Raw genomic sequence first — 23,715 nt, 5'->3', positions numbered from 1 at the left:
GTCCTCACTCTGCTCCAGCCTGACAGTGATGTACTTCTGCTCATTAGCTGGAAGAGCTTTGAAAGAGTTGATTAGGTCTGCCTCTGTAGACTCACTAAGTGAGATTCTGCTAATTGAGATGTACCCTGTCTTAGTCTCCATATTAGCAGGGGAGTCATCCCAGCTAATCAGATTGCTATCTGGGACTCTAACTGAGTCATGTTTCCTGCTATTGGTCTCAGTGTCAGTTCTAAGGCATGATGTCCCTGGACTAAAGAGGGCGGAGTGTGATATATTATTAAATACTATGGATAGAAAGATTCCCTTAGAATTCAAGGATTTTTTCCATTGCATGATCAGAGATGGAATGTTTGAACAACCAAACATTTACGATAATCTGATTGCCCTATAAAATTCTTAACTAGCTTCAGATTGATGGGGAGATTTCAGATATTCAACAAAGGCCTCAGATGCTGCACTAGATGAAATTTAGAATTTTGGGGAGGATGAGTTTTATCATCCAACAGGCTATCCAAATCGATTGTATGAAGCTGAAGGACTAAGTGGTACAAGCTGTGGACTCTTCTGGTGGCTTAGGGGCCTTTTGGCATCACTGCTTAGTGGGAGCATCAACAGGGGAGTCATGCCTGTGGTGGGACTATCTTAAGAGTGTATGTGACAGGGCGGTGCTGTTTTTTTCCAGCCTTACAGTAATGATGTAATCCATGATGGAGTCATGGATGATGGAGTTTTGAAAGTGTTAAGTGCAACTGGTCAAAAATCTCACTGTTCTAGAGAGCTCTGTTGTTATATTGACCACCTCTTTCCCCACTCTTCCTGCACCAAAGCAGGCTGATCCAGTCCCTGATCCAGATGCTGTGATGTTAACTGAAGGCGCCTCAGTGTGAGGAGTTAGGAAAGAAAACCAGTTAGAAGTGGGCACATTTGAAGTGCAGGGAAATGAAATGGACTGCTGAAATGGCTGCCAGCCATGTCAACCTAACAATAGTCAGCAGTTTTGCTTCCCCCTGCTTCCAAGCGATCCGCTGTTAAATTTAAATGGCTGTGAGCCATTAAACCTGTCAGTTTCACTTTACCCCAGTTTGAAGCGGGGTGAAGAGTGAAATGACTGTCAGCCATTTAACCCTTACTGGGTTATCCCCCTGTCCTCCCAGCAGCAGCTTTCCTTTTTGGCTCAGTTTGGGGTTCAGCTCAGGACCCATCCTAAGCCTGAAACTGAACTGGAATTATTAGGATTGTGCCTATCCCTATTTTACATTATATCTTGGTCCTGACAATTTTAACATTGTTTTTAACCTGTTCTATTTTACTGTAGTATTTATTACTGCTATTATTATATTGTTGTGGCCTTTGGTTGGCTTCATTTAGATGCTTGGTCATTTGATTACGAAGAAACATAAAACCTCTGAACTAATTTTGGTGTTTTCTGAGCTTAGAGTCTTATGATAAGTTAATTGTGGAATATCACTTAAGATGCAGACTTGCTTTGTGAATTTCACTAATTTTGCTTCAGGAAGCTGGAAAACTGGAAGGACTGCTTTTGCAAATGCTATCATTATTTTTGTTTACCTATTAGATTGAATCTTTCTCTTGGACCAGTGCACAAAATTTCGTTCTAAAGTTCCCTTAAAATTTCAGTTTAAAAATTGAAGTCATAACGTAAATGAACCTATGAGAAGAGATGTGGGTAGGGGGAGAGAATTGACTGATAAATATAGATTTAAAGTATTGAACTCAAAACAAAATAAAATCTTCTGAAACAAAACCCAAGCAGGCAAGCAGAAGAGTCCCTCTGAGGAAAGAATGAGAAGGGGCAAGTGGGAGCAGATGCATGAGAGTGTCTTCATTTCCCTGCCTCTCCTTTCTGTCACAGTGCTGTTGGTCTTGTATGGTAACTGGTTTCATGTCAAATACAAAATGTGCCAGGTACAGCCACACCTCTGGAGGTGATCCAGTCTTGGGTGTAAGTGTAATGTGAGCATACTGTGTGATTTGAGCCTAAAGGTGTGATAATGTTTTCACTTCTGCTCTAGCTAGTTGAGCAACTGATTCTCCTCCCACAAAATAACTAAACTGCAGATGGGATCGTCACCTTACCCTTGTTCTAAGAGTTTGCTACATCAGGTGTTTGAACTTTTTTTCCCCCTTTGCTAGAAACTTTGGATACTCTGGAAAAATGGGTGACCGAAATCTTCTCTGAAATCCCAAATAAGTAAGATTCTTTTCCCACAACTTTTTGTAATAACATGTATGTACCATTTTGTATGCAGACCACACAACAAATTCAGCTTCTCAAACCTGTTCTCATTCTCTTTGTTTTTTTTCTACTTCCTCACTGGTATGTCCCCCCCCCCCCTTGCTTTTCTTCCTTCCTTTCTCCCAGATTCCCTTAACAATGGTGTGGGGGTGGGTAGGGGTGGAATCAGAAAAAAAAAGGTTGCGTTGTTGAGTTTCCCCAAGTGATACAGAGGGGCACAGAGGTTTGGGGAAGAAGGAAGAACGGTTGGAGAAAACCTGCTATTCACTTTGTTGTAAACAGCTCCTGCCTGTGTTTTATTCCTGATAGCTTTTCATTGTTAAAATCAGGGAGTGCTTCAGTTTGGAGGCAGCTGTCAACTGTGGATACACTATAGCATAGTTTTATGGTAGTCACAGCAAGACTTTATCATAGGTGCAGTACATGTTGCTGTGTGATAGAGTCTTGGATATATGACTGTTTGCATGTATGTTGTATATATGTTGCCTGGGCACTGACCCCCTCCATAATATTGAATATCCATCATTGTGGCACAGGATTAGACTTCAATGTCAAATAATACAATTTATTCCTTGGAAGTACTCTGTTAAAATCAGAGTCATGTTTTGCATATATTTTTCGTATTAACAAGTTAAGACTCCTAATGAGCATGTTGACTTCAAAAGAGATACTGAGGTATTCAGTGTTTTCCCTAAAGCTATAGCCCAGGGGTGGCCAACGGTAGCTCTCCCATCAGCCCCAGCCATTGGCCATGCTGGCTGTGGCTGATCAGAGTTGTAGGCAAAAAACATCTGGAGAGCTACCGTTGACCACACCTGCTATAGCCATTCCATCACTGGTTGTGCTTTCAGTTGTTTTTTACTTGTCAGATGTTCTTAAGTATGCTGATGTACAGATTTATTAGGAGGATGGTGGAAGACAGGACGGCCTGGTATGACTTGGTCCATGGGGTCACAGAGTCGGACTCGACTGTGCGACTGAACAACAACAGATTTATTAAGTGGTGTAACAACACAAATTAGTATGTGTTCACATTATTAAAGCAACCTGCATAGATGGCAAGAATTCCAGTGTACTGTCAAAAGTCCAAGGGCAGTAGCTGCATTTGGATATCACAGCAGAATAGGCTTATTTTTGATGGGCACAATCTTGACTTGCTGCCATGTTTATGTGCCCCCTTTCTCCTTCTTCATAAGTGGAGTCTGAAGTTTTTCTGGTTGTAGAAACATTCAGCACACAGGCTGGAGTTTTGTTCCCAAAAAACTGGGACTGAAGGAGTTGCCTGCATTCAGATATTGTGGCAAAACAGAGTTTAGCCTGAAGGCTTCCATAACCAGGAAACCTTTGTTCTGTGTATACAAATGGAAGAAGGAAGAGTGTGAGCATGGCAACAAGCCATACCTTTTGCAGTCAGACATGTCTCTGATTGCAGCCAATTTCTTACTTCAGTTCAGCTCATTTTTCATATTATTTGCTTCATGGTTTGCAATCCGTTTTGTTTTGCCAAGTATGGTGCCTGAATTTTTTTTTATATCTAATAATGTGTAGAGACCTTAGGTTTCTGTCCTAGAGTTTCTTTTAAAGACAAGGTCAGTGAAATTGACAAAGTCTTTTATTATCAGATAGTCTGCTTACATTTTAGATATGTTTTTCTAGGAAATGTGGGCAAAAAGCAGTTTTTGTTCAAAATTTGGGTGATTCTGAATGAGCAGGTAGAGCAGATAGACCCCAGCCCAGCGGTCCTTGCTCACAATAATGAGCTATAGCCATGCTGTTATACAGAAAGATCTTCTTTGATGGCAACATAGATCACCTGTCAGGTTTCAGAAGAGGATGTCTCCACTTCCAACATGTGATTGGCAGGTGCTGGATATGGGGGACTGCATCCAGAGGTATGATTTATTTATCAGTTGTGTGGATCTCTGTTGTTAGATTGCAGTGATGCTATGTGACTTTTTTCTTTTCTCTTTAAAGTGATTTATCTGGACCAGTGTTTAGCCACCTGACAGAGCCTTTTGACACACCTGATTTTCACAAACTTTACAGAGGTGAGTGTTTAAGATAGGTAGTTTCTGCAGTGCTGAAACAAATAATACATTTTGAACTTGCCCTTTTCCACACACTTTATTTTGAGCTGTTATGATGAGAGTTTCAAGGAATTAAATTAACAGTTAATGTGTTTCTATTTCCTCAGTTGTTCCAATCAGAAAGACACACTCTTTGAATATCACTTGGGCCCTTCCTCCACAAGAACAGTATTACAGGTGAACTTTTAAACTAGCCTTATGGTGGAACCCTGATGTGTGTGCTGTGAAATTGAATTAAGCTCACATTAAATGATGAAATAGAATAAGCTGGCTGGTAATCACAGTGATCAATGTCATTTGTGCAGTTATATTCTTTGTGTATAATGATCTATATTTTCAGTTGATCTCTCTTTCAGTGCTACGTATGGTAGATATAGTCTTGTAATTTGCTGCTTGCCAAATCCCAGAATTCTAGTTATTCCTATTTAACTTTTTTATTACTGTAATAGCTGTGATTTTCAAGCAACAGCCTAATCACCTCTTTTCTTTTCTAGAGTAAAGCCACTTCATTATATTTCCTGGCTGGTTGGACATGAAGGCAAAGGCAGTGTTCTTTCATTTCTTAGGAAAAAGTATGTGCTCTGACAGTGCAAATTAATGTCAAAGGGTGAAAGAATTAATAATAATAATTGGTCAGTTTAAGAGCTGTATTTGGTTCCATGGGACTTGTGCAGTGCCAAAAGAAATTAGCTTAGTCTGTGACTGAGCCTGCAAACTTATGCATGCTTATTTGGGAGTAAATACCATTGAACTCAATTGTATTTACTTCTGAGCAAACATGTATAGGGTTGAGCAACATGTTAAAGAAAGTCAGTTACAAAATATTGCAAATTTGGAGAACAGTATTAGTTTGAAATTATATATTAACAAATGTGGGCCCACAAGACTCATGGGGGGGATTCCATCTCACATCCCCTTCCTCCCCCACATTTGCAGGAAAATCTGTTTTGTGTTGGAGTGGTCCCAGTCTACAAATGAGGCCGTACTTCACTATTAGATATATAGATATCCATTTGCTAAATATGCAAAAGCGACTGGATGGTAGGGTTTTTTTTTACATGGAATGGCAGTACTTAATGCTGTTTTACCAAACCTGCACACTGGGTACTAAGCACAAACCTAATAATTGAAATGTGCTGCCACCTTATTTATCCTTTGATTTAATGTTTAAAGAAAATGTTAAAAGTAATCTGGATAAATGAATATAATTGCCATGCATACTGGGTAGGCATTTTAAAAATATATATAATGTTCCATCCTGTAAAGAGATGGGGTCGACCAAAGATGGGCCTGGAAATACCCAGTTCAGTGGAAAGACACGCTAAGTTATATGCTGCCTAAAATTGCTGTGTGTGTGGGGGCGGGAATGCCAGCATTTCCCCCTTCTTCCTGCAGTTGATCTCTGATGTGAACTTCCACAACATGCCCCCCACCTATTCTAGGTCTTCTGTCCCTGCATTAGTGGTGAGCATTTTGTGCTGAAGCAGGGGTGTGTGCGTCATGCTTACATGGTGAGAAATCATTCAGTCTATGAACATTTTAAGCAAGATCCAAATTGCTACTTTGCACAAATTTTACTAATCGGGGCTAGATAGGAGTGCTTGCCACTTATTTGGATTTCAATTTCTAGGCTATTTTACCATGTGTGGCTTTTTTATATACCACTTTTGTCTCATAAGAGACAATTAAGGCAGCTAAATAGAGAAGCATAAAATCAAATAAGTTTTAAAACACAGTAAGCATAAAACACAAGAAGACTTAGGTAAAAAAAGAAATCTGTATTTTCAGTCTATTCACATGAAAGTCTTATAGAATAATAATACCTTGAATCAACTCTGAAAAGCCTACAATAAAGGTACTTGTCTCACCTTCAGAGAGAGGGAGTTCCACAATCTAGGGACAGCAGTTGGATTTGGAATAGCTTTCCCTTGGATTTTTACCAGCCATAAGCATTCCCTCAGCAGGCGTCATCCAGCAGAATTTGGCAGGTTGAATAGGCAGTGATGGCCTTTCAGATGCCCAAGACCTAGTCTATAAAGGTAAAAACCAAACCAGTGTAGTCAGTATAGGTATTGGCTATATATATTTCTTATGGTAAACCTTGGTTAGCATTGTCCCTGCTGCATTTTCTACCAGTGTAACTTTCTGGATTGTTTTTGAGGGCAACCTCATGTAGAGCACATCATAATACCCAACCTGGGTATTATGATGGCATGTGTGGCTATGGCCAGATTCACTTTCTTTAGAAATAGTTGCATCTGGCCATTTTATCTTGCAGATGATTACAAAGTATGTTGGGAATCTGTGAAAATACTTCCAATGTCAGCTGGTTGTTATGTTTGTAAGCAGTGTTATTTTTTCCATCAGATTCTGGGCACTTGCATTATATGGAGGAAATGGTGAGACAGGATTTGAGCAGAATTCCACCTATTCAGTCTTCAGTATTTGTGTGACTCTAACTGATGAAGGTTACAGGCATTTCTATGAGGTAAATGCAGAAGCAGCTTCGATTGTTTATGACTGTTGCTTGTTCCATTTGCAAAAAAACCCCTTGCATGCTTTTTTTCTATTTTCAGGTTGTTCATGTTGTATTCCAGTATTTGAAAATGTTGCAGAAAACAGGACCAGATCAAAGGTACCTAAAACTTTGCAATTTGATTCTAGTTGAGCCTCAGAAATTATTGGTTTCTTGTTGTTGTATTTGACCAGAAACAACAAATCACAGTAAAGAGTAAATTACCCTAAGTAAGAAGTCATTCCTGGAGGGGTGGGGGAGTTCGTTATTAAGAGCTCAGAGACTGTAGAATAAATTTAATGAGGTACTTACTTATACCTTATATCTGCTGTTTACATGTATAGAGTATTATTTCTGCTGAGAAATCAATTTTTTAGAATTTGCTGAATAATGAGAGGATGCTTTGTCGCCTACAGAATATGGGAAGAGATCCAGAAGATTGAAGCTAATGAATTTCATTATCAAGAACAGGTATGTTGTTCCATAAACCTCTGTGAGTAGCAGCAAAATTTTTAAACTGTTTTGATGTTTTTATATTATAGCTTACTCTTAGCTGTGCTCCTAGTTTCATGAAATTTGGAAGGTACATATGAGGTAAATAGAGAATTGTTATGCTTTTCTTTATATATTTGTTTGGTATGTGACTTGGTCTCCAGCCTCAAATATTTTCCTCTTTTGGTTTTAGTTTTTCATTTATCTGCCTTGCTGAATTAAAGGCAAGCCAAAAGAAAAAAGAAAACAAAGAAAACCCAAAGAGGAAAATATTTGAGGCTGGAGGCCAAGCCACATATTGAACAAATATGTAAAAAACAAAGGATTATCCTCTTTGCATATAAATTTCTGTAATAAAAACTTATTTTTTAATGTCTCTCTTTGAATAATCGATAGCTAATGAATCTCACTTATTTCTGTTTTGCATTATGTTAAGTCTTGAAGACATTTGAGAGAGACTGTACACATTCCACTAGCTGAAATGAGTGGCTGTTTTGCTTCTTACAGTGACTAGGAATGTATGATCAATGGGTTAGTGATGTGGGATGGCATTTTCCCCCTTTCAAGGTATTTCTTAAATTTCCACAGTGGATAACTTGGTTTCAGAGTCCTATTTAAGATGAATTCAAGTGAACAGTTGTTCAGTCAGACTGTTTTCCTGAATATTGAGCCTGAGTCTTAAGGGGGGATTTGAATAGTCCCTCGCCCTGCATTGTGTTTGCAGTTCATACATTAGAAGAGATTACTGTATTTTTCGGACTATAAGCGCTCCGGTCCATAGGACGCACCTTCCTCCTGGGGGGCGATCCACTGCCTCCGCCTCCGATCCCAGCGCTTCCCCCGTGCCTGCCTGCCTGGCTCCACCTTCTTCCAGCAAGCCAGGCAGATAGGAACAGAGGAACATGCTTTTTCCGCGCCTGCGTGCTTGGCTGGGAGACAAGCAGCGAGATCGCTCCCTGCTATAAGCAGCATCTGAAGCCACGCAGATAGGAACAGAGAAAGCCCCCCCCCCCTCCGCAAACGCAGCGCTTCGGGAAGCACTGGGTTTGCGGAGGGGGGGGTGATTCCTCTGTGCTTGGCTTCAGCTTCTGCTGATAGCAAGGGCTGGGATCGGAGGCTCCGATCCCAGCCCTTGCTATCAGCAGCAGCTGAAGCCAGGCAGTCAGGAAGAGAGGAAGCACCCGCCCCCTCCGCAAACCCAGCGCTTCGCAAGCGCTGGCTGTGGAGCGGGCGGCGTGCTTTCTCCCTGCTTGCCTGCCTGGCTTCAGCTCTGATGCTTAAAGCAAGCGCTGGGATCGGAGCGTGGAGGGAGCGATCCTGGCGCTTGCTGTAGCATCAGAGCTGGAGCCAGGCAGGCAGGTGCGGGAAGCGCCGGACTGAGGCAGCGGATCACCCCCAGGAAGGTACGTATGGTACCTTCGCTCCATAAGACGCACACACTCCCCCCCCACTTTTTTTGGGGGGGGGGAGTGCGTCTTATGGTGCGAAAAATACGATGCTTTGTCTGCCAGGGTCAGCACCACATGGGCTTGACTTCCATCATTCATTTGAACTATCTATTGGAATTTAAATCCCTTACGGGAAACTAGTTCTGATACATGGCAACTACAAAGGATGAAATAAATTAATGTTTGAATCCACTCATAGACTCAACCAGAAACAAGGTAAAAGAATCCCCCCTCCATTGTTAGATACTGAAATAGAATTGTTTGTTTACAGACTGATCCAGTTGAGTATGTGGAAAGCCTTTGTGAAAATATGCAGTTGTTTCCAAAAGAGGACATTCTGACTGGAGACCAGCTTCTGTTTGAATACAAGCCAGAGGTAAGCTAAATTCATGTCTCCTTCTTTGTTAGGACAGATGAGCCTAATAATTGAAGATGAGGGTTGGGGATATCTTTATTTAGATCAAATTGATATCAATTTCAGATCCAGGAGGGGTTGTGAAGATGGGTTACAGTCCTTCATGCTCTGTGTTTTCTAAGTCAAGTAGTGGAATGAAAACCTGTAGTTTCATGTGAAAAGGGAGATGGCTATGAGTCCTTTCTCTTTGCAGATAATTGCTGAGGCTCTTGAACAGCTGTGTCCCCAGCGAGCTAACCTTATTTTATTATCTGCTTCCCATGAAGGCCAGTGCCATCTGAAGGAGAAGTGGTTTGGCACACAATACAGCATTGAAGGTAATTTTCAATCCTGAGAAATATCTTCAGGTGTAGAGAGGGGCTATTTCTGGCATTGCAGTGGTATAGAGGGGTTGAAGTCCTGGTAGTTACATTCTTACAAGTTGAGGAACCCCTATGCTGTTGAAAGATGGAATTTCTGGTACGATTAGCAAAAAGCTGTGATTTGGATCTCATCAGCTGCAAAGGAATCTGTTAGATCAGATGAATGGGTAACCTGTTACTGCTGCAACAGAAGATGAGTGATAAGGTAGGAGTTGAGGAGAGGGGAAAGTACTGTTTATACAGTTACATATATAAACCTCAGCAGGTGTTTGTCAAGGGACTCTAAAGGCAGGTCTAGCAAAACAAAACCAAAGAGACTGAAGTGTGAGTCCTCGCACCACAGATACTTCTGCTACCAGCCCCTTTTCACCCAGACATCCAGAGACCAAGGGACAAAGCCTCCAATCTTTCTGAGACTAAGATCAAGTAAATCACCTGTGCAAGGCAGCATGCTTACAAGACCAGTTTCACAATTAATCTGGTAGCTGTAGCCAGAGGGCTAAAGTACTGGATTCAGATGGAAGCCTCCTGAATTCAAGAACACCACCAAAATAATAAGTAGAGTGCTTTTTTATAAAGTTGTGCATAAATAGTAATTAAAAAGCAGTGAACAGTGAGGATAAAAATAATAAAGCTCTAAGTCAAAACCAACAACATTTACAAACATTTGTTCAAGATCCAGATGTTACTCATATGATTGAGTCCAGTAGGCTTCCAAAAGTCCAAGATAAAGTTTCTGGTCAGTATGACCAACATGAAATGTGTCTCAACATCAGATGTAATCCAAACACATGTTGGTCTTTCTGCTATCTATCTATGGCTGTTGCCTTAAGCAGGTTAGAATAAAAAAATATTTTAAAAGACCTTACTCAATATTATTTTTTTTGTACATGATTATTGCACCTAGGAATTTTGCCACTGAGAGGGTGACATCATTCATATCTGACAGCAGCCATGACACCGGGCCTCGCACACTCAGCAATTCCGTATTTTTAAGGAAAGGGGTGGCCAAATTAGCCCTCAACTTGTTAAACATAGGGCACGCCATAATCATGTGTTTAATAGTTTCAATTTTATCATATGAACATCTTCATGTTCTATTAGAGTATGATAACTCTTATTATATCTGCCCTCCAAAACTGCTGAGGGAAGAGCATTCATTCTTACCAAAGTAAAAGTTCTTAGATTTAAGAACATAAGAGAAGCCATGTTAGATCAGGCCAATGGCCCGTCCAATCCAACACTCTGTGTCACACAGTGGCCAAAAAAAAATTATATATATATACACACACACTGTAGCTAATAGCCACTGATGGACCTCTGCTCCATATTTTTATCTAACCCCCTCTTGAAGCTGGCTATGCTTGTGGCCGCCACCACCTCCTGTGGCAGTAAATTCCACATGTTAATCACCCTTTGGGTGAAGAAGTACTTCCTTCTATCCGTTTTAACCTGCCTGCTCAGCAATTTCATCGAATGCCCATGAGTTCTTGTATTGTGAGAAAGGGAGAAAAGTACTTCTTTCTCGTCTTTCTCCATCCCATGCATTATCTTGTAAACCTCTATCATGTCACCCCACAGTCGACGTTTCTCCAAGCTAAAGAGCCCCAAGAGTTTCAACCTTTCTTCATAGGGAAAGTGTTCCAGCCCCTTAATCATTCTAGTTGCCCTTTTCTGGACTTTCTCCAATGCTATAATATCCTTTTTGAGGTGCGGCGACCAGAACTGCACACAGTACTCCAAATGAGACGGCACCATCGATTTATACAGGGGTATTATGATACTGGCTGATTTGTTTTCAGTTCCCTTCCTAATAATTCCCAGCATGGCGTTGGCCTTTTTTATTGCAAACGCACACTGTCTTGACATTTTCAGTGAGTTATCTACCACGACCCCAAGATCTCTCTCTTGGTCAGTCTCTGCCAGTTCACACTCCATCAACTTGTATTTGTAGCTGGGATTCTTGGCCCCAATGTGCATTACTTTGCATTTGGCCACATTGAACCGCATCTGCCACGTTGACGCCCACTCACCCAGCCTCAACAGATCCCTTTGGAGTTCCTCACAATCCTCTCTGGTTCTCACCACCCTGAACAATTTAGTGTCATCCGCAAACTTGGCCACTTCACTGCTCACTCCCAACTCTAAATCATTTATGAACAAGTTAAAGAGCATGGGACCCGTACTGAGCCCTGCAGCACCCCACTGCTTACTGTCGTCCACTGTGAAGACTGCCCATTTATGCTCACTCTCTGCTTCCTATTACTCAGCCAGTTTTTGATCCACAAGAGGACCTGTCCTTTTACTCCATGATTTGGGACTGCCAACTAATAAAAATATGTTGGCAGTTGCATCAGGAGGGCAATTCCAAAATGGAGTGATGAACATACCTTGCATGCCCTAAAAGAGATACTTGTAACATCCAGCTTCCTTATAAACTTTTTAATTTATCTTATAATGTCTTTAGTTTTGGTATTCTTAATCATATCATTTGTTATTTCTAGACATTTCATTTTATTTTCCAGTAGTTGGCTCCATTGGCTATAACGTTTATCTGCCTGGATAAGCCCAAGCAGAGTAGATCTTCCCTCAGATTTTAGAACCTTTACTTTGAAGAGAAATGCTTTAATCCTAGCCCTGGCTTCCATTGATAATTCATCTAGTTCATCCAAGACACACCTGAGAGTAGTCAATAAACATAGGAAAAAGTCATAGTGGATGGAAACCATTTTTTCAGAAGTGGCCTGAATCCAAATTTCCACATTGTACAGGAATTGGTTTAGGACCTTAGCATTAAAAAGCTTCAAGGCAGAGAGGACAAATTCACCTGATAAGTAGAAGTAATTTACAGTTGTCCTCCCTACTTGGAAGGCTGTGTTCCCTGCTAGATCCGTGTATTTTCCATGTAAGTGATTATTCAAAGTGGATTCCCAAGTATTTAAATTGATTGACCTCTTCCATAGGTTGGACAAGTATGTCCCATTGAGGATTTTTTTCTTTTGGTGAATACTATGATCTTGGGTTTCATCACATTGCTAGAGAAGCCCTCATAATAACAGCAATAATAACAGCATTTCTATCAGCTTGCAGAGGCTCACTATTGATGATCACTGTATCATCAGCATACAGAAGGATTGGAACTTCTTGTTTGGATAAATGTGGAAGATGACATGCTTTCTTCAAGAGACAGGGGCTGAGGTCATTTATATGTAAATTGAACAACAGGGGCACAAGTACACATCCCTGCTTGACTTCTTTATCTAGGGTAAATGGCACAGATAGCTTTCCTAATTCCCCACATCTAACCTGGGCAGAAGGGTGGTTGTAAAGTTGTTGAATTAAGTAAAGGTGACATGATTCAATGCCATATTTCTTCAGCTTTTCCCATAGCCAGGGTCCAGAAATTGTATCAAATGCTGATTTTAGGTCCATAAAGGCAGTTTCCAACATGCCTGCCGGAAACAAGTCAAAGCTAGAATGAAAAGTTTTTCCTATATAGAACTGGTTTTGACCAGATTATGATTAACAAATCAAATGTATAGCAAAGGATGCAACTTGACCTTGGCCAATAAGATATGTTGCTAACCAAATGATCTGCCAGTTAAACCAAACACCCTGCAGCTGCATTCAGTTCAATTAAACAAACACCTTCTCCCACCCATAAGTTCAGGCTCTAATGGGATGGAAGGTACCTTCCTACATTCTTATATCTTTGAAGCTGCCAGTCCTAATAGTATAACCAGCACCTGGGTGACCTCTCATCTTTATTATCTGAGTTTTTTAAGCTACAAGCAGCTTGACCTGAGTTTTCATCATTTCTAGGCCTCAGCCTGAACCATTGTTTGAATTGAATAAGAAACTGCTTATAGGACAGTTTCTTGACAGTGCTATTCAGCTGTCTATTTCCAATATGCCAATATTCCATTTATTACAGATATAGATAAACACTGGAGTGAAATGTGGGCTGGTGACTTCATGTTAAATCCAAACTTGCATATGCCTGAAGAAAACAAATATATTGGTGAGTAACACCAGGTTTCTTATGCATGGAGCATAACTCTGAATGTGCTTTGAGTTCCTTTCTCAAAATGTGGCTGAAAATTAATTTTTAAATGAGAAGATATACTTTTATTTGATTACAACATGAACATGGAATAGATCTGTTTAGTTGGAGTCCTAGCCTGTTGTATTCAAAAGAATTAGGGAGCATTTAGAGCAGAATCTGAAACTTGAACAATGTGTAGAAATATAAGATTTTAAAGCTGTAGAAGTCAACACTGATGTAATGTTCCTGGTGAATCATACTTTCAGTAAGACTACATTTCACAGGAAGAGTCACAGATTTCTCACCATGAGGAGCTTAAAAGCAGGGCTTTTTTTGAACAGGAATGCACAGGAACGCAGTTCCGGCTGCCTTGGTGTCAGGGGTGTGGCCTAATATGCAAATGAATTACTGTTGGGCTTTTTCTGCAAGAAAAGCCTTGTGTGAAACAATGCTGACATCAGGGAGTGTGGCCTAATATGCAAATGAGTTCCTGCTGTGCTTTTTCTACAAAAAAAGCCCTGCTTAAAAGTATTCTGGATTGTTGTTGTGCCTGACACTCCAGATGCAGTGATGGTCCAAGAACAAATGTAAAAGTCTGAGGTGGTGGAGAACCTCTTCAGTTGCCTTGCAAGGGTGCAGTTTTTTCTTCAATTAGGGATGGAGGTGACAGATTGAACTCAAATGAAGAACAAAAAGAGTGGACACTTTTATTCCCAAGTTCCTGTATAATATTTAGATAGTGACTTCCTAAACACACTAGGAGGCAGAGGATGAAATAAGACCTTAAGACACCCTACTGGGAAGAGCTTGACAAAATAATGGAAGTTTTCACTATATAGTGTTAAAGGGGGCTTTTATTCCTATCACTGCTCTTGCCTTAGGAAGCATTTCTTTTGCTTACAGCCTGATTTTAAAAACAAACAACTCTTACTATTACAAGGCACTGTATTCTCACAGGCTGTTTGTCCCATTAGGTCTACAGGTCCACGAGTGAAGCTTAAAAGGAGAGAGATTTAGCTGATGGACTCAAGTGCATTTATATCAGGAAAATGCTGTCCTTTTTTCTCAATTCCTCCACTTGCTGAAAACTAATGCCGCCTTGAGCCTGATCCGGTGGGGAGGGCAGGATATAAATAAAATGTATTATTATTATTATTATTATTATTAATGTTATTGCAGCCCCTTTAGTGGAACTGGGATTGTAGAATTCTGTGGTGTAATTGGATGTTTTGTGACCTCTATATGCTAGGGTCTTTCTTTTCCCAGTCAGTCTCATGGCTTCAGACTGAAGGGATTTGGGGAGGGAAAAGGCTGACTTTCAAAGAGGGCTTTCCATGTTGGATCACTGGTTCTTTCCCATCAGAAGATTTGCTCTGTGTAGGCTTTACGGATTTAAAAGCTGTGTTTGACTCTGTGGATAGAGAGAGTGTGTGGACTGAACTGTATGTGTCTTCCATTGATCATAGACTTCAACATTTAATACAACAACTATATCACAGTCTGACTGCCCATTCATTGGGTCTCAAGGGATTATTGCCAAAAAACATCTCTTTGTCTGGGGTGTGTTTGAAGTAGGGTTGCCAGTTGGTCCCCTTCATTTTCAACCTCTCTATTAATGATCTCACTGGGGTTATTATCAGTGTTGAACTTTCATGCTCGTCTTCTAGCTGTCTGTCAGATTCTGATACTGCTGGATGTAGATGATGCTGTTCTTTTACCTAGTTGCCTGGTGGGCCTGTGTAGGCTGCTAAAGGCATTCTAGATTTACTGTAATTGGGAAGACCTGATAGTTAGTTGTGAAATTTTGGTATAACTCGACTGTGACAAAAATTTTGGCTACAGTGGTCTCAATGTGAGGGAGAAGCTAGAGCATGGTATAAGAGTTATCTATGTTGTCCATGTCCTTTGGATTCTTGGATTATTTGAAATAAACGATAACTAGGTGTGATTGTTCCCTGTAAGATGTGGAGTCTTGTGAGCAAATTTCTGCTTTGTGAGCTACTTGCATTAAAGTAGTGAGCAAGCAATTTGGCTACTGCATAAATTAGTTTGCTCTGGGGCCATCCTTCTTAAGCCAAGACAAAAATGTGTGAGCTGGAGGCTAAAAAACTGTGAGCTAGCTTACACTAACTCAGCTTAGAGGGAATCTTGGATACAAGGCACTCTAACTGTTCAAGAATAATGGCATCACTGATCTTGGCTTCTGAGCTTCTAAATGATGCTGACCAAACAGCTCATGTCAAGCTGGATCATTCATTTCAGAAAGATGTGTATTTGGTATGTTGCTTATGGATCTACAATATTAATGCCCTCATTACTTGCCATTTTAGCAACAGATTTTGCTTTGAAGGTCCCCGACTGTCCACAGACAGAATATCCAGTCAGTATACTGAATACCCAGCAAGGTTGTTTGTGGTACAAGAAGGACAATAAATTTAAAATTCCTAAAGGTAAAAATCCTTATATATGTGTCGTTCTAAACTTTAACACATTTCTATCTTATTAAAAAGTGGGCATTCAAGATAGTGTTGTTTCTCATATAGTCTTACATGAAGTTACTTGTTTTTGTTTTTAAATAGAGATATTCACCCTTGTTCTGGTGCTCTGTGGTGTATTCATCTCGAAATTAAAAATGATTGTTTACACATCTGTTAATCACTAGTGGTGTTGGTGGGGTTTTTGTACATGGGTTTTATTGATAGAATATATGTAATTAAATAACATTTCTATGCTTCTCAATATCCATGTCTTAAAATGTGTTTTTAAAAAATTAAACAAGTGTGTGGATCCCCCACCCCACTTTCTTGCCAGGCCTAGGGGCTGCCCTGGACTCAGGGACTGTGCTGCTGCTGGCAGCGGGCCCATTGTGACTCCCAGCTTGGGCTACTGTTGGTAGTGTGCCCCATGTGGCTCCTGAGCTGTGCAGCTGCCACCCCCAGGCCCAGCTGGGCTACTTTGTGGAGGATTTAAATGCCCCTGTGCATTTCTTTTAAAATCAGATTTTCCTGCAAACCTGGGGAGTGCCCCAAGTTTGCTGAAAAATCTGTTCAGCCTCTGTGTGCCCCTGATTTGTGGATTTAGCTATCTGCAGATGGGGACCATGGGTGTCCAATAGTATATAGATTTGTTATGCATAATTGAACTTTGTAAATATTATGGTTTTAGAAACAGAAGACTTGGCACATTTCAGCTGTCATCCAAACATTGTGTTTGGGCTTGAGGTTACTCCTTAATCTCTAGTTGTCACAGAGGTCTCAAAAAGAAATAAGTATCTGTAGGGAAGTTCCTCATTGTTTGCTGTTGCTCATGATAATTATTTATTTCAGCTTATATCCGTTTCCATCTAATCTCACCACTGATTCAGCAGTCTGCTGAGAAGTAAGGATCAAAGTCTTTCTTTCCTATACTTGGTTAACATTTTCCCTGCAACAAAAACATTAATGCCTTTAGCTGCTACTGAATTTTGGGCACTGTGTTAAGCCTCTGAATCACTCACTGTTTCTGGCTTCTGTAGAGTACCTGGGATGCTTGCTGCTAAGTTAAATGAAGTTGTAGGTGGGGGTGGTGAAGTGCCATTTCATTTGTCATTTAAGCATTATGGTTTGTCTTGTGAGGGTACTCCTTGAATTCTATTTACCACCTGATTAATATCAACAGTGGACTGTCAAGTAAAATGACAATTGTCATGGACATTCAAAATACCAGAGTCTCATTTTGTTGTGTTCATGATCTAAGAGTCTGATATTGTGTAAAGATCTTGATTTAAAGAATGAAACATCTCCTATATGTAAGTGTGTGGTATGATTTCAGAGCCTTTTTATTTTAGAACTTCCTTTCAAAATTTTATCTTTTCTGTTTCCCTCTATTACATATTATTGTGTGCAGTGTAGTGCTTTTTGATACATTTGTGAACATCTTTGCGCACAACCTTGCTGAACCTGCTTATGAAGCAGATGTTGCCCAGTTGGAATACAAGCTGGTAGCGGGAGAGCATGGATTGATCATTCGTGTGAAAGGATTCAATCATAAGCTACCTGTAAGTGTTAACAATATTTTAACTTTTAGGTTCCTGTGCATAAAAATACTTATGATCCTGCTGCTGTATTAGACTGCTGAGAATTTGCTGTAGGATTTGTTTTTCTATTTTAGCTGCTGTTTCAACTCATCATTGACCACTTAGCTGACTTCAGTTTTACTCCAGAGGTTTTTGAAATGATAACAGAGCAGCTGAAAAAGACTTACTTCAACATCCTCATCAAACCAGAGACACTGGCCAAGTGAGTGACAGGAGTCCGGTGAAACAAAATTGTACTGGAAAATTGTATTTACAGCACTATGGCTGTGACCTGCTCCATGCATGCACTAGAGCTGTTTAGTTCCCTGGTTCAATCCCGCCCAAGCTGAAGACCTCTAGATTGTATGACAAACTGCCTTTGAAAGGAAGTTGACTGCAGGGGTGTCAAAGATATGGCCTGCGGGCCAGAACCGGCCTGTGCAGGGCTCATATCCGGCCCCCAAGCATGTGGCTCTCTCCTACTTCTGTGGAGCTAATGCTGTTGGCTGCCTCCTTCCCCCTCTTTTGGGGAGGAAGGGAGGGGAACACGCATACAGAGAGAGAGAGAGCAAAGTCCAAGTCCTCCCACAGCACCTAAGAGACCGACAATGTATTATTCTAGATATAAGCTTTTTCACTGGGGTGGCTGTTGCTTTGCAGGCTGGCTCTCTCTGTCCTGTGGAACAGAAAACAACAGCTTCCCTTTTCTCTGTGGGCTGTCTCCCTTCCCCTCTTAGGACTCTTCTTCTTTCAGGAGGCTGCAGACTGGCTGGTTCAGTCTTGAAAACAGCTTCCCTTTCCTCCATGAGCTTTCTCTCCCTCCCCTTTTAGGATTCTTCACCTGGGAGGCTGCAGGCTGACTGGTTTAGCCCTGCAAACAGCTTTCCTTTTCTCCATGGGCCGTCTCTGCCCCCCTTTAGCAAAGTCTGAGTCATCCCATGGCAGCTTTAGGAGACCAATTAAGTTTTATTTCAGATATAAGCTTTTGTGTGCATGCATACTTCTAGGGGTAGCTACTGTGTTGCAGGCTGGCTCAGTCAGGCGAGATTTAAAAAAGAACCCTTCCCTTTCCTCTGTTGGCTCTCTCCCCCACCCCCTACGGCACCTTTAAATTGAGACCCAACGAAGTTTTATTTCAGCAGCTGAAAACTCCTTTGTAATAACATTCAGTTGACTTTGAGCTGCTTTTTGGTTCCTGGGTTGATTACTGAGGGGAATGAATTTCTCAGCTTTGGGCTTTATTGTTAGGCATATCAAACAGCCTTACTCTGTTTGTGAGTGGGGCTTGACCTAGAGATTTTGGGGAATGGAGCCTGAGGAAGGCAGGGTTTGAGGAGGAGAGGGACTCAGTGAGGTATAATGCATACAGTCCATCTTCCAAAGTGGCTGTTTTTTCCAAGTGAACTGATCTCTGTCACCTGGAGATATTATAATCCCAGAAAATCTCCAGTCATCACCTGCAGGTTGGCAACCCTAGTTTTGGGCCCCTGCAAAACCTTTCTTAAGTGGATTCCTCACCACTGTTAGCTTATAAATACTAGCACTACCACCTGTCTGCATATCACACCTAATCTCATCAAGCCTGCTGTTGTCATTCATCTGCTATTGCCATTTGGCATCTGAAATCACCTTTATATCTCCGGTATCTTGTGGCACACATGACTAGGCCCGACAAAGTGACTGTTGTGTCAGATCCATCCCTTGTAACAGATGAGTTTGACACCTCTGGGTAGAGTGTGTGCATGGTGGTTCAAAAGCAGTATGCAGTTCAGCATGGTTCTTGTCTGGAAAACAGCCTGGACCAAGTAGGATTAGAGCAGAATACACTTTACTGTCTATTTAACTTAGTAATGTTGGTCTCCTGTCTCACTTGATTATTGGTCTCCCCCATACCCTTTCTGGGAAATACTAAGGAATTTGAACAATCTTTTCCCTCTTCCCAAACTGGCCCTGTTTGCTCTTCCTTTTGCCACTGAAGCATATCCCAGCAGCAGAGGCTTGTATGTGGCAGTAGCCTTGAAGAAGGAAAGGGGACTTCAGTTGTGTTGGCTGAGGTAAACTACTACCGATGAGGAAGTGTGCATGCACACAAAAGCTCATACCTTGAATAAAACTTGGTTAGTCTTAAAGGTGCCATTGAATTCAAACTTTGTTCTACTATTGCTTATCTCCTTCTGACAACTCAGGGTACTGCAAATGCCTCCTCCCAATGGTTGCTGGGTGATTATAAGAGTTGAGCCATCCCTTCCCCTCCAAACTTCTCATTGGGGAAGAGTAAAAGTGAGACTCAAGGTAAAGAGTGCCATCTGAGCTCAAATCCTTCTTTTTAACAATAACCCCCAGCCAAAAAGAGGTGGACCCATGCTTTCCTCTCTGGGAAACTCTCATCAACTTCACGATCCTTTGCTACCTCAAGGCTGAAGGGAGCTTGGGGTCTGTCAACCCATTTTTTCCCCAGAGGGAGAAGGGCAGCCTTAGCCATGTGGCACTTATAAGCCACATCTCCCCTGCAGTTGTCATCTTGTAAACTTTGCAGAGATTAGCCTAGTTACTTTGTATAACACTCTTAGTGATAATTGCAGTTTGTGGAATTAAAAGTATGGCAGATCCGTAGTCTGAGCAGATTTTGGTGTTCAAATAATAAAACGGGAAGGAACTCCATGCATCTGAAAACAAAAAGAGCTGTGTTTCTTGAAAGCTTATGCTACAATAAAATCTTAAAGGTGCTACTGGACTCTTTATTATTAAAAATAAGGAAGGAGATGAGAAAAATGGTCACATTGCAAATGGATGGAGTTGCCAGTATGTAGTTTTATTTTTAGAGTGAGCATACAGGGTACAAGAGCAGCTTCAAAGGCATTGTTTTTAGGTAATGGGTGTTCATCAGTATTTCTCCTTTTGTTAATAGAGATATACGCCTCTTAATACTGGAATATGGCAGGTGGTCTATGACGGACAAATACGAGACGCTAATGAAGGGTCTTTCCATTGATTCTCTCTTGCTGTTTGTGAAGGCTTTCAAATCTCAGCTCTTTGCAGAGGGCCTTGTTCAAGGAAATTTCACAAGCAACGTGAGTGCAGCTCTGATCTCTGCTTCATTTGCCCCTTGGAGCTACCTTGTCTCTTTCAGCAAAATGTATCTTTGTGATGCATATTCATAAACCTACATACAGTTCTCCTTAGCTAGGTAGCTACCTTGGGGATCTTATTTGAGTGAAAAGGTATCCTAGATATATTTTAAATAATAATAAAAATTACTTGCAATGCACAAACTCTTGACTATTCTAACTTCCATGTTAACTTAACACTTGCTCAGAGTGGCTTATCAGAAGATAGTATGTCAGCAGGCTAATACTAATTAACCCAAACCCACTCAAACTGAACATAGGCCTATTATGCACCTGTAGAAGATTGTGCACTGCCTGTAGCTGCTGCTCAAACTGTGCAAACAGCCTGTGCATTTGGGATTGGAATGGAAATGTTTTAAAATGAGCTGGTCAAAATTGTCGGGACATTCTCAAACCAGCGCCAACTGCTTTAGGACTATGCAGTGCTAGTGTGTTAATGTTCTACACAGTTAGACTTGCATGTAGAGATGCTCAAACATGACTTCTCTCTGCATGGATGAGCCACAGGGGATGAGGAAAGGGATTTTTCCACTGTATTCAGGTAGTGACTAATGCCTAAACTTGATCATTAGGCTTCCTGTGTTGCAAATGTATTTTATTTCTAGTTCATTGCTGCAGGACCATCTTATTTCCTGTTATATAGCTGTGGAAAAAGCATTAGTGCTTGCATTTTATTTTTATTTATTTTGGAACTGTCTACTCTGTCTATCTGCACAACATCTTCAAGAACTGAGCTCTTGAGGCTTTGGGGAAGAATCTTTGTTGTACTGCTAGGAAACACCTTAAATTTTAAGTCGTGCCTTTAATTTGGGTTACAGCATATATAGAAAGGAGTTTATGATTGTATCCTTGTGAAAGCAAAGGGGAATGGGCCCAGAAATTCTAGGTGGTTTCTGCACAGGGAGCTTGTTTAATATATGCTACAAGCTCTCCTCACTCAGCTTGCTATTTTACTTCCTCCTAACAGAATGCCTACAATGTCACTTTGACAGTGTGTGTAGTTAGAGAAAAAATATGTTTTTCTCTGTTTTTAGGAATCAAAAGAATTTCTGGATTATGTTGTTGAGTGAGTATATTCATCCTTTGTATTAGGAAATGGTTAAGACTACAAATACTGGCAAATTCTTAAGAACAAGGAAGATACATAGCATAAAATATAAAAGTTAATATTTCTAAAATTAAATACAATTTTTCTCTTGTACATGAGGCAGGCTTTTAGTTTTAGTTAGTTTGAGTCATTATTTTACCGGTATATTTTACTTTTTTGCTAAAGTGACAGTCTGAAACTGGCACAAACATCTGCAGACATCTTGTGTGCCAAGATGACATAATTGATGTTGGCTTTAGGCAGGAGTCCCCAACATGGTGCCCACCAGTATCTCACCTGGTGCCGGCTAAATGTTTTCAGAAAATGCGTGGGGCCATTTCTGATTGGCCATTGAGAGATCTGATTAGCTGTACTGGTTAAAATAACATTGCTTCAGAGGTGGCTACCTCCACAGAGTTGGTTTTATTCTCTCCTTTCCCAGTGTATTTTTACAATGCCCCATTTCCTCCCTACACGTGGACTTCTTGGTGCGTGCCTGGCTCTGTCTCCCATGGTGGCCAATTTCTGGTTATGCCCTTAACCCTGTGTCAGAAACACCAAAAGTGCACACAGACTCAAAAAGCTTGGAGGCCACAGCTTTAAGGAGTGGCTTGGCAGCTGACATTCTGATCTTTGAACTCCTTTCAGAAAACTGCAGTTCCTTCCTCAAGTACACCCATGTCCAGTACAGTTCCAAGTGATGGAATTGCCTAGTGCTCATCTGCTGTGCAAAGTGAAAACCCTTAACAAAGGGGATGCAAATTCAGAAGTGACTGTCTATTACCAGGTAGTGTGGGTATATTTAAAGAGATTATTTATCTCTTTATATCTATTGTGGGTATATTTATCATGTCATGGTGCATTGGTTGATCATAGTTTGTGGCTTTCTCATGTCTGAGACACTATTTCTATCCTAATAGAAAACTGATAGATTGGGAAGATGACTTTAAACCCTTTTTCTTAGCAGTTTTGTGTGTTAAAGATTTTTTTCATAAGGAGGCATTCAAGTATGCATTCCTCCCCTTTTCTCTCCTACATGGAGGTACAATCCAGTAAAAACTTTACTATTCCACTGCCTGTCTATTAAATTGATAATCAGTTTGACAAGGCTTTGTAGATTCAGCTGCAGTTTTTATAAAAGTATAGCCCAAACTCACGGATCTTTTTATATAATTTGGATATAATGTAGGTCTGTCTTTTCACCCTAAACAAAAACTACTGTCCCAACCCCAGATGAAAAAAAGACTAACATTAACGTGAGAGTTGTCATGTAAAAATTTAGTACATGACAGTTTTAACCACATAAAAGGGATGAGACAACTGCTTGCAGAGTAAGCTCGGAGGGGGAGGGGACTCAAGCTCAAGAGACTCTTCTTAACAGGGCAACCACATCTTTTCGCATAGTATAGCTACCATGTGTTAATCTGTTTGCATCTTGCACATTCTGGTTCTTTTCAGTTACAAGTGAGAGGTGGACTTCAGTATGCATATGTACTGTTTTTGTTGTTGTTGTGGAACTCAAGATGGCATACATCAGATTTAAGTTAGTGCAAATGCACAGACTTTTTAATAAATGAACTTTTTTTTTTAGTCTGGAGCCAGGAGTTTAAGAGAATATTCTCTCATGGAATTGCTTGTGGTAAGTTTAGATGCTCTCATAAAACAAGTAGGTTTGCTTTTCTGTACAGCCGTAATGATAATGATTGAAACGCTTGAATGTAGATTCAGCTGGGTAACACAGAAGGACTGCACAAAATATAAGATTCCATATTCCAGGGGTTTGTGAAAAAAAATTGCTCTAGGGTAATGGATGATCTGGAACAAG

At 40.7% G+C, this 23,715-nt stretch overlaps 1 protein-coding gene across 1 annotated transcript in view; it reads left to right on the top strand.

The window, feature by feature from the left end:
• The window catches only part of NRDC (nardilysin convertase), a 75,128-nt gene that overhangs the window by 38,462 nt on the left and 12,951 nt on the right, over positions 1-23,715 (top strand). Inside the window, exons 8-25 of the mRNA XM_060231815.1 lie at positions 2,155-2,212; positions 4,232-4,305; positions 4,452-4,521; positions 4,839-4,916; positions 6,712-6,832; positions 6,921-6,979; positions 7,276-7,330; positions 9,071-9,175; positions 9,408-9,531; positions 13,511-13,597; positions 15,952-16,071; positions 16,948-16,999; positions 17,507-17,657; positions 17,771-17,898; positions 20,584-20,746; positions 21,838-21,869; positions 22,539-22,677; positions 23,482-23,529. Of these exons, the coding sequence (XP_060087798.1) occupies positions 2,155-2,212; positions 4,232-4,305; positions 4,452-4,521; positions 4,839-4,916; positions 6,712-6,832; positions 6,921-6,979; positions 7,276-7,330; positions 9,071-9,175; positions 9,408-9,531; positions 13,511-13,597; positions 15,952-16,071; positions 16,948-16,999; positions 17,507-17,657; positions 17,771-17,898; positions 20,584-20,746; positions 21,838-21,869; positions 22,539-22,677; positions 23,482-23,529 (1,664 nt within the window). The remainder of the gene's footprint in view (positions 1-2,154; positions 2,213-4,231; positions 4,306-4,451; positions 4,522-4,838; positions 4,917-6,711; positions 6,833-6,920; positions 6,980-7,275; positions 7,331-9,070; positions 9,176-9,407; positions 9,532-13,510; positions 13,598-15,951; positions 16,072-16,947; positions 17,000-17,506; positions 17,658-17,770; positions 17,899-20,583; positions 20,747-21,837; positions 21,870-22,538; positions 22,678-23,481; positions 23,530-23,715) is intronic.

The sequence above is a fragment of the Heteronotia binoei genome, chromosome 2, assembly GCF_032191835.1.
Source record: "Heteronotia binoei isolate CCM8104 ecotype False Entrance Well chromosome 2, APGP_CSIRO_Hbin_v1, whole genome shotgun sequence".
Classification (NCBI taxonomy): domain Eukaryota; kingdom Metazoa; phylum Chordata; class Lepidosauria; order Squamata; family Gekkonidae; genus Heteronotia; species Heteronotia binoei.
This window is presented reverse-complemented; position numbering and strand designations above follow the sequence as displayed.